Source organism: Brachyhypopomus gauderio, chromosome 14 (assembly GCF_052324685.1).
Source record: "Brachyhypopomus gauderio isolate BG-103 chromosome 14, BGAUD_0.2, whole genome shotgun sequence".
Classification (NCBI taxonomy): Eukaryota; Metazoa; Chordata; class Actinopteri; order Gymnotiformes; family Hypopomidae; genus Brachyhypopomus; species Brachyhypopomus gauderio.
Window position 1 is genome coordinate 11,627,618 of NC_135224.1, and position 11,094 is coordinate 11,638,711.

The 11,094-nt window shown below is 39.1% G+C and overlaps 2 protein-coding genes across 3 annotated transcripts; one reads left to right on the forward strand and one right to left on the reverse strand.

Moving 5' to 3' along the window:
* Positions 1–674: 674 nt before the first annotated feature.
* LOC143475252 (uncharacterized) lies at positions 675–2,412 on the reverse strand. Its single transcript, XM_076973035.1, has 6 exons — positions 2,338–2,412; positions 1,860–2,207; positions 1,381–1,722; positions 1,147–1,248; positions 996–1,030; positions 675–814 (listed from the first exon to the last, which is right to left on the reverse strand). Exons 1-6 carry the CDS (start codon positions 2,375–2,377, stop codon positions 695–697), a joined length of 987 nt encoding a protein of 328 aa, XP_076829150.1. The 5' UTR covers positions 2,378–2,412; the 3' UTR covers positions 675–694.
* A 2,166-nt stretch (positions 2,413–4,578) lies between these two features.
* On the forward strand, positions 4,579–9,800 carry LOC143475569 (uncharacterized). 2 transcript variants are annotated; one of them, XM_076973442.1, is made up of 4 exons: positions 4,596–4,641; positions 8,740–8,809; positions 8,998–9,348; positions 9,431–9,800. In XM_076973442.1, exons 1-4 carry the CDS (start codon positions 4,633–4,635, stop codon positions 9,793–9,795), a joined length of 795 nt encoding a protein of 264 aa, XP_076829557.1. In that variant the 5' UTR covers positions 4,596–4,632; the 3' UTR covers positions 9,796–9,800. The 2 variants fall into 2 exon arrangements, with proteins under 2 accessions (XP_076829558.1, XP_076829557.1); XM_076973443.1 differs by lacking the exon at positions 8,740–8,809 and having other exon boundaries at positions 4,579–4,641.
* The last annotated feature ends 1,294 nt before the right edge of the window (positions 9,801–11,094 follow it).

Below are 11,094 nucleotides of genomic sequence, written 5' to 3' on the forward strand. Positions count from 1 at the left end.
AGGCCGCACAGCCGGTGGAGGGGAGTGCGGCTTGGAGGGGGGATCTGTCACGGTACGGCGGCCCCCTACTGGTCGCCCCCGTCTACAGCAGCAGCTTGTCCTGTGGGTGTGGTGTTGTGTTCGTCCCTCAGGTGGGTGGAGCCCGCGATCCGTCTCCCCTGAGGGTCGTTTGTTCGTCTATATATGTCTTGTCTTTGTACCAGTTGACTGCTGGTTATTATATCCTTAATTCGGATCAGTTCACGGGTTTTGGTTTGTGCACTTTACATATTAAACCATCCTATTTCCCTGAGACTTGGCGTGATCGCTTCCATTTATTTTCGCTCACCCTACCCGTCACAATATCAGTTAATGGATGTGTCAAGGAGCGATCATAACAGTTAAGCTGGAAACTCACCTGCAATCTATTAATTATATTACTCATATACACCTGTCCTTTGCTTTTCATACAGAGCTAACTTATCTCCATTTTTCATTTTTCTGCTGAGCTGTTGATGTTCCCCCTCTTGCATCTTCTAATGCCAATGCAAACTTCACCAGTTCTTGCTGTCTGCCCTTCAGATCAGCTGGACCTCTTTCCATATAGTGAACATAAAGCATACCAACCACACTAGTACAAGAACAGTTTTATTAGAAATACACATAAAACAAATTTTAAAAGGCACAATATCAATCTTGACCCATTTTCCATGGGCTATGAAACTTTAATCTGTGCATAAACATCTTGACTGTCTTTGAGTCTGGGTAATGTGGAGGAGGAAGGTTTCTGAGTAAATCTCACAGCTATATAGTTTAATGTATTTGAGTCCTCAGCCTAACAGAAAACAAGAGCTGTTACAAACCATACACTAGACAAAATACAAGTACTTCAAATGTATGTTTTAAATATGCAATATTAGCTACTCATATTCTATATAAATCATTACCTATTATATAGCAAATCATATTGTGGATTCTATGACAGATCTAGTTTTATTAGTCAATACATTAATTACCTGATTGGTTTGACTTGGGTTGTAATTGGAAGAATCTTTATGGAGAAACAGAACATTTAGTAATACTCTTAGTGATATTGTACGAATGTCTATGTGTAGCAAGTTTTTACATTTGTCAGATTGGCATATAGAAGTGAAATTAAAAGCTTACCTTGCATTTGTTTTTTAAAGAGAACTCCAAACAAAGCTACCATTATCAGAATAACTATTACGTTGGACGTTGCCAAGGTGATAACAATCCAGTAATTATTTTCTGAAATGATGACAAATACTTTGAATTAATACCACAAAGTGTATTTCTAAGCAGAAATTGGCCTCTCTAAAACTATATCATGCAGTAAAGTTCCATTATTCCCAATATGCCTCTAATATTACCCAGTCACACCTGTACATTCAACTGCTGTTCCATTCCCAAAGATTATCTTTCCACATGCAGCTACAGCACAGTAGTAAGTTCCAGAATCAGAGGAGCTGAGGATCTTCTTGGGGAGTTCATACACACAGCTCTGTGTAGATCTATGCTCAGATCTGTTCTTACACTGATCACCATGGTCTTCATGAGTATATATGATTCCTGGATGCGATTCTCCAGATCCATGTCTGAACCAGTAGACACTGTATTTTCCTATACAGTTTGAAGTACTGGCTTCTACGGAACACTGCAGCGTGGTAGATTCTTCCCTCTTTGTAACTATATTAGTCAGAGGACTGTAGACATTCTTCCCAGCTTTAAAAATGAATGAGTGAAAACAACAAACAAAGAGGAATTATAAAACTAAAGTGGTGTCAAACTTAAAATGAAAAGTGTAAACAGTGTATAATATTGGAGTGAATTATGCATGTTGACACAACACAAAACTTTACCTTGAAGCATCAAGAGAGTTCCAGACAGAAACTCGAGATAATTTTTTTTCACTTGTCCACAAATATATGTTCCTATATCATCTTCTTTAATTTCATTAATGCTGAGACCAAATCTACCATCCATAGTAATACTAAAGCGGCCTCTGTTAAATGCTGGATCAAATCTGATCATTTCATTGCGCTCAAATGATCTCACAATATGCTCTGGCAGCTTGCCAAATTTCTGCTTGTACCAGAATAAGTTAAATGTTTTGTTGTCCTCTGTCATGTTGTGGTTACACTTTATGGTAATATTATCTCCGTGCTTTACTCTTTTCACCTGAAGCTCGGGGATGTCAGATGATTTTACTGTAAACAAAAAAGTGTTAAAGGTTACAGGCTTTGAAGTGTTTAAAGGTTAAAGGTTAAAATGTGTAATAAACTCTATCAACTTAGAAACATATAAGACATAAAAGTATTAAAGCAGAATAGCACTCACCAGTTATAAAAAGACAAAAAGTGACAACAAATACAGCCATTGTTCCTGCTGAAGACACAGTGAGGTTTAAAAGACTGATCTCCTGTCAGTTCAGTAGAAAAAACAGACCATATGTGATTGGACAATTTAAAGTTGGGGAATGATTTCATTGGTTCAGTAGTTTTAAGGAAATACAGTGTTTATTTAGAACTAATCCACAAGCCGTTTTACTCAAGAAAAAATATATTGCATCATTTTAAAATATTATTTCTATTACATTTGTATGTTTGATATTCTATAGAAAATAATTTTGATACATTTTTCAGTCCTCAGAAAAGAATACAAAACATTTTAACACAACCCCCATTCAATATTTAGCCTTCACAATATTTTAAACATCAGGGTGAATAACAAAACTACATCAAATAACCACCATTATTACTTTGCCAAGCTGAGGAGACCTAAACAGGGGAAAAAGGTCATGGGAATTCAAATTACACTGATACAACAAAATAACATAATCCAAAGTGTCATGTAGGGCTACGCCCCCACCTCTCTAACTGTCACTCCGGTTTCCTGCTCCTTGTGTCTGTGTTGTTCCCTGCTTGTCTGTTCCCATGGTTTCCCTCCGTATTCCATGCACGTGTCATCAGTGTCTCCACCTGTGTCTAGTTTAGTTCTGTGTTTTTAAACCTGTGCCTATGGGTTTAAAAAACGTGCATATGGAATTCCCTTCAATACATCTCACTCTCCTCAGCGTTTGTGTTTGCCTCCTAGCTCCGCAACGTATGCTGCGTTACACAAAGCTTATTTGCCACAGTGAAAATGTTTAGAGTAACAATGAGACACAGTGATATACTTTGCACTGAATGTACAAAAAACAATAAGACCCCACTGTAACTATGTAGGATACTCAAATATGTATCAATAAAACAAAAAAACTAAATAGAAAAATAACCACTAAATGATTAATTCCAAAATATCCATATTCTAAAATAACAATCTTTTGCTAGTTGAAATAAGACCCTTGTCTTATAAACATATGCAATTTCAAAAAATAAATATGCATTGGTCAGCCAGTCCACCTCAGCCACTGCATATCAGAGACCGTTGGCTTCAGAATGTCCCTTTAAGTTCCTCTGTTTGCTTTTGTTGATGTCTCCAGCCTCCAGCACTGAGGGTAAAGCCCCTCCCCACCCAATTCAAACAAGAGCATCGTCACCACACCCTGCTCCCACACATGAGCATTCCTCACCATGGGGGGATCTAGTGTTGTGTCATGTACCACTGAGGGCCTGCCTGCCTCCTTTGAAGCAGAAGAAGAAGAAGAAGACTACAGTAGTGAAGAAGGTAGATTTGATGCATCCCTGGTGGTCTGATCTTTTCAGGTTTGCTGAAGGGAGTAAGACTGGTGGTATAGAGACACAGCCCAATCTTAGGCTTGCCTGGGGAGCAGATATAAAGCCAAGATCTTGGATGTACTGCTGGGGGCATGCAGTGAAATGTATTCTCCCCCTGAATTTTCCCATGTAGCCATCAACCTTCTCTGGGGTAGTGACACAGTTGCTAGTTGCAGGTACCTGTAGGGAATGTTGCTGGGGTCAGATATGAGCTGTTTGGTCAACGACTGCGTTGGAGACTGGAGATGCCTGCTTAAAGGTAGTGGTAAGTGTAAGGTGGCCATGACATGCTGCTGAGTGTGACTGCCCAGGAGAACACCTTGGTTAGCTAAGTCAGTTCTGAGCTCTTGGAGTACCACTGGATTCTGCATTCTATAGTTTCCCATAAGAAAGTGTCAGAAGTTCTGTTGAACTAATTTCCTGGCACAGATTATTTTGAAGTCTCTGCAGAGTCAACAAATTTTTGTCTTTATAGGAGATGCAATATCTGAAAACACAATCACAGGCCGAACTAAGCAAACATAAGAGATAAGGAAATCCAAAATGGAGTAAAAAGCAAAGGCTTGCAAAATAACAGAATTACAGATAAAACTTGGTATCTCTTGACAAAAAACACTGAGAAACTTTTTGTAGGCATGGGTTTCACGTAGAGCTACGCCCCCCTCTCCTAGCTGTCACTCTGGTTCCCTGTTCCACGTGCTTGTGTTATCCCTTGCCTGTTTACCCCGCCTCGTTATCCGTTTTCATAGTTCCCTCTGTCTGTCACACCCCTGTCATCAGTGTCCCCACCTGTGTCCTGTTAGTCCTTGTTAGCATTGTGCTTTATAGTCCCCGTGTCTCCCTAGTCTGATGTTGGTTATTGTATTCCTGCTCATCTAGTGTGCATCACATTTTCGTATTGTCATTTCTGTGCTTCATGTTGTTTGTAAGTACTCCTCGTTTCTCTGCCGATTCATATTCCCGTCTCCTTGTATTCTGGTTTTTGTTCTGCATTTGTTTTATTAGTATTCCGTTCGTGTGTCTGTTTCTCTTCCCCGTGTTCCCGTCAAGTCTTTGAATGTAGATTCTGTCTGGGACTGCTTATCGGATTTGACCTATGCTTTTTTCTCTTTGACTCTCATTTTGGAATTTCCTTTTTTAAATCTCGCTCTCCTCAGCATTTGTGTCCGCCTCCTAGCTCCGCAGTGCACGCTGCTTTACAGTCGGCAAATCTCACAAACACAAGTGCAAATAGAATTCCAGTGAATGCTCCCTCCCACTGGCCGGAGTGAGAAGTGTGTGGAACTGGTGCATCAGTCAGACACACTTGTGAATTTGAACATAAAGGATGTAATACTTTTAATGGGTTATTTATAAATGTCTTGCGAATTTGAATTCATTACAGTACCTATAATTAATGGCTAAACATGTTGTCAGAGGGGTTCACATACATACTGGTCATTGTGGTATATGTAGCCTACAGCAGTTCTTATGTACACACATGTGCTTGTTAACATACAGCTGGTGCTACTTTGAACAGAGTCCTTTATGACCCACTTTCATACTTTTGCTTCCTGTTACTGTAAGTTGATGGTTATTTCTGTGCATACATGTCTGTCTGCTTAGAAGCGGTCTCTGCAATCTCTGCCACTTTGCATAATATTTTTTTATGGAAAATAACGTATGTATAATCACCTAGCAGTGGTACAAAATTGTAGAGAAAGTCTCTTTGGTGGTTAAAGAGACTAATGTCATGAAGATTGAGATTTAGAGCCTTTTTTATTATTTTGTGCCATGTTTTGCAAATTTCTAAAGAATTTCTCAAGTCTAGTAAAATGTATTTAGTTTTCTACTACTGACATCTTAAGGATCTGAGGATGATGTCATGTTTAATAACAGTGAGTAAGCAATCAATAACAGAGTTGTCACACTGCATATGCTATTATCTTTGCTGCATACATAAAATCAAGGTAATAAATACAAGGTGATAGTATATTAATGATGCGTTATTGATGTAATGATTTACTTGATGTATGGATTGAAATAGTCTAAGCAGCCCTTGAAATGGTAAGAGGGGTTCCTTTGAGCTCCCTCTCAAACCGTGGTTGGTGACATGTCGTGACTTATGAGGCTGGTTGTCTCCTGAGATGAGTCTTACCACTGCTCTTCTACATCCTCTACTGCCATCCTCCATCTGCCCCCCCCCCCCCCCCCCCATTTCCTCCATGGTTTTCTGCAGTGCAAAAAATAGCTGCACAGAACTCCTAGTTACTTTTTATCTGTGTGTGTGTGTGTGTGTGTGTGTGTGTTTGGCAGTTCATTGGAGGAATATTGGTGTGGCAAGTATAGCTGTACCATTATACGTCTACCCATGTGTGGCATTCCTACATAAATAATAAAACATTTATACATGATTTATTCCTTTTAAGCCACATTAGTCTCAATTGCATTCATGGAAACGGACACTTTGCCATTCCACAGTGTGTAGCAGCTTGATTAATACCTTTTTCCACATGATAAACTGCCACTTGGCATAGCCTAATGTTTACGACTTGTGAAGTTTTTGAGGGTTTTACACACACGCACACACACACACACACACACACACACACACACACACATATATATATATGTATATATTACAGAAGCTGAATGTGTCCTCTGAGCTGCATTTGGACTCCACCTCTGAGCACCATGTGAGGGTCCCAAGCTGTGGCCTCTTCCTCCCTGTTATGGCTTGTGGTCTCTCTCTCACTGCCTCTCTCTCTCTCTCTCTCTCTCTCTCTCTCTCTCTCTCTCTCTCCCTCCCTCTTTCTCAAATGACAATGAATTATAACTTTACATTTAATGTGCATATGTAAATTTTTAGTGGGAAGACTGAGCATCATTGGACTCCCACATTTATGCATTCAACTTCACATCTGGGCCAATATCTGTAACAGAATGACATGTTGAGCCCTCGGCATCGCAATAAGCAGGATGTTTATGACCAAGAATTATAAGAGATTAATATTCATTTTTCATTTAGCTATAATGTGCTGTGTGTGTGTGTGCAATCTGATGAACCCTGTAGTTTGATCCTCTTTGATGTAGGAAAGACGTTAGTGGCCTCAACAGTGGTTTTTGCTCTCTTAGTCTAATGAAGGGGTGTCAAAGTTAATGCAGCACCTTCATAAAGACAGCAAATAGAGCAGAGGAGGTGGTTAGCTTGACCATAATGTTTTTGTTTCCAGAGTCATACTAACCTTCTGCACTTACAACAAAATAGCATGGTGTTGGGGAAAAAATGATTATGGCGTAGAAATAAACAGAAATACAGGCATTGTCATGACCATCCTGCAGTGGTCTTTGAAGGAAGGAGCCAAGCTGGACTCAAGTAATATGAAGCATTGGAGGACAGCAACTGTGGGGATAAAGTAGTGTGGGGAAAACAAGAGGCAGGAGACAGTACCGACATGAGAGAGGGCTGGTAATGGCTTACTGGGAACAGGGGCGGGGTCTAGGAGGATTTATATGTGTCGAAATGTGTGTGTGTTTGTGCACGCACATGCACACATGTGGGCCCTGTTATTCCTAAAACATATTCATATATTGTTAAACTTACATCATATCAGGTTGGCATTGGCAGTGACGCACCCATCTAGCACAAGTATTGGGCCAAGGGAATGCCATGATATGGCAGCCCAAACCATCACTGATCCACCCCCATGCTTCTGGGTGGTTCGCTTCTTTGGGTCTTCTCCACACCGTAACTCTCCCGGATGTGGAGAAAACAGTAAAGGTGGACTCATCAGAGAACAATACATGTTTCACATTGTCCACAGCCCAAAATTTGCACTTCTTGCACCATTGAAACCGACATTTGGCTATAGCAGCCTGGCCATGTATATTGACCCTGTGGAGAGTTGAGGTACACATTTCTCCTGATTCTGGCATGATTTGGGCAGCCGTGGTTTGATAGATAGATAGATGGATGGATGGATGGATGGATGGATGGATGGATGGATGGATGGATGGATAGATAGATAGATAGATAGATAGATAGATAGATAGATAGATAGATAGATAGATAGATAGATAGATAGATAGATAGATAGATAGATAGATAGATAGATAGATAGATAGATAGATCGATCGATCGATCTAGTCAGTGAATCACTCCATGCAGCTGTTATCTTTTGTTCTGTCCCCTACCTAAGCACATAGGTTCTGTCAGTCATGCTGAATTGCTTCAGCCTCGCTCACCACGATGCACTGCTTTCTGCATTACTGCTCAACAGACCATTAAAGTGGTTACTTTGATTTGCTTTGTCAAATGGCTTTCTCTTAATTTCATTACATTTGGATTATGGCGAATAAAGGTTCTCCACCCTTCACCCCGCCATTTGCGCAGTCTGCGCACCCACCATAGAGACAGACTGACAGACAGATAGATAGATTGCCTCAGCCCATCGTGTGCATGCAACTTTTTGCCTTTTTAAGTATGGTGTTACTAATAAGCACCACAGAATTTAACATTGCACAATTGTCATTCAGTGATAAATTATTGTCAATCTGAGATTGTCCCCAGTTTGGCTGAAGTCATATGTAGACTATATCTTTCTAGAGGAGGCTAACACAAAACATCACTGCTCTTCCCCCTCAGTCATGTCAGTGAAATATATTAGTCTCACATACCTTGTGATTCAGTAAGAAATAAATATAAAACATAATTGTATTTCCATTCAATTGTTATTCAATGGTAATTACATCAGCTATTTAGATATTTGGCTTTCAAAAGCAGATTTTTGTGATCCACACAAGCTTGTGGTAACCTAGAATTACTCATTTGCATATTAATTTATGGAGCCACCTGGTGATTTTACTGGTCAGAGCATAATATAAAGCAGCCAATCTGCTCTCACCACTGTAGAATAAAGGTGCATTGCATAGATTTTTGTAGAACGTTTTCAGACTTTACTTCTGAATGCAAGTGAATGTTTTTAGACATTACTTGCTGATGTTAGTATAAAATATAAGTGTTTTGTTGTTTTTTCAACCCCAGGCAATTCAATACAAGAGGAATTTCATGATGATTCGATTTTATGCCTTCTCCTTCTTTTTAACAGCTCTAGGTAGTGTATAATCAGAACTAATGATAATGTTACTTATGCTGTTAACTTGTGTTACAGAACTTAAGGTTATGTTGTCCTCATGAAATACATCAAGTAAATTGCACCACTATGTTAATTGCGGTACTAATATGTAAACTGCTTTCCAAGTACTTGCGTAATGGAGTTAAATGTTTCATTTTTTCTTTCAGGCAATACCTCAAAGATTAACATTATCCAGATGAATGGGCCGAAGTTTGTTAAGATTGGTGAAGATATCCTTCTGAATTGTTCTTTTTCATCCAATCTTGCTTTCACAACTGCATGGTTCAAACACTCTCTAGGAGAAAAGCCTCTTCTGATTGCCTCTGCATACCACTCTTCACCAGTTGTGTATCACAATCATTTTAACATGACTGGACGTCATAATGCTGTAAAAAAAGAAAACAACTTTAATTTGAGTATCTCCAAAGCAGACCCATCTGACTCTGCAACATACTACTGTGCTGTTTCATACTATGAACATATTGGATTGGAGGACTGCACAGTTTTGGTCCTCAAAGGTAGGAGTCTGTTCCATAAATTGTAAAAACCTAAATCTAAACTGTTTCCTTCAATAATAATAAAAAAAAACTTTCTCTTTAGATGAACCTGCCATTCACTTTGATGTTATCCAACATCCCGTTTTAAAACCTGTCAAAACAGGAGGCAATGCAACTTTGCAGTGCACAGTACTCACAGAGAGGTGTGCAGGAGAACACAGTGTCTACTGGATCAAAGATCAGTCAGATGAATCTCAGCCAGGAATCATTTACACTTATGGAAACAGCAGTGGTCAGTGTAAGAAGAGCTCTGAGACTGGCTCTCCTACACAGAGCTGTGTGTATGAACTCCCCAAGAAGAACCTCAGCTCCTCTGATTCTGGAACTTACTACTGTGCTGTGGCCGCATGTGGGCAGATTCTCTTTGGAAGTAGAACCAAAATGAACCTTGCAGGTAAAATCAAATAAAGCACAATTTTTTCTTAGTTTTTTTTTTTTTTTTTTTTTTATTATTATTTGCACAAAAACTGGGTCACAAATACAGAATAGTGCTGGGGAAAAGGGTTGTTGCAGAATAAACAAATAAACACACATATAACAAAACAGAACTACAAACAGGGGGGGTCATAATAATTGGAATTGAGCAAGAAAGAAAAGAAAAATAAATAAATAAATAATGAAATGGATAGATAAGTAAGTAATGAAAGGAGGGATCAGCTCTGGATGAATTGCAAAAATGGGGACCAGATATTGTTGTAATAATTAATGTTATCTTTTATGGTAAATATAAATTTTTCCAAAATTGAGTATTCCGTTAATAGATTGTACCAGTGATTTTATTGATAATTTTGTTCTGTCTTTCCAGTTAAGTAAAATAATCTTTTTAGCCACTGTTATAGAAATGAGGATGAATGTTTGCAGATGTTTAGGCATTGGTAGAGAGGAAAGGTCACCAAGCAGAGCTAAGGTGGGAGAAATTGGGATGCTGAGGCTGAGGATCTTGGACAGCTCTCTCAAGACCTCCAACCAAAACTGTCTGACAGGGGGGCAGAATGCGTGAAGATGATTGTCTGTTACCGTGGGGCAGTGTGTACAGGAGTTGGAGTCAGTGAAGCCCATCCGATGCATTTTCTCGATAGTGATGTGTGTTCTGTGTAATATTTTATATTGAATTAGCTGTATGTTAGAATTTGATGATATTTTAAATGTGTTACTGCAAATTACTTGCCAGTTATTTTCGGTTTGAGTCTGAAGGTCTGAAGTACATTTGTCTATTGGTAGTGAAATGGTGTGTTGTCATGATGTGAAAAGAGTTTATAGATTTGGGAGAGAAGTTTATTGGGTTTGAGTGAGTTTAATTTTAATAATAAAGAGGAAGTTGGTGATTGAACACAATTTTTTCTTAGGTCACTAGATCGTTAGATCATTTAATTTAATCTGTGTGTCCGAGTAATGTTCTAAAATCCATTATTCAAGTTTAGACCTTTAGGAAGACATCAGCACTACACAATTGCTATTATAGTATTCCATGTGCTCTTTTTCAGATCATAGTTGCCATGAACAGATGAAGTGGTTCGTCTTACTCTCCATCATGAGAACAGCCATTCTTCTGTTCACGTTCTTTATTTCCATGATCTACTTATTTCCTAAACGACAGTAACCAAAGCTGCAGCACTGCAGCCGGGACCGCATTAAGGCAATGAATTCCACGGCAAACCACTCTCTAGGTACATAACAAACATAATATAATATAATGATGAGATCTTG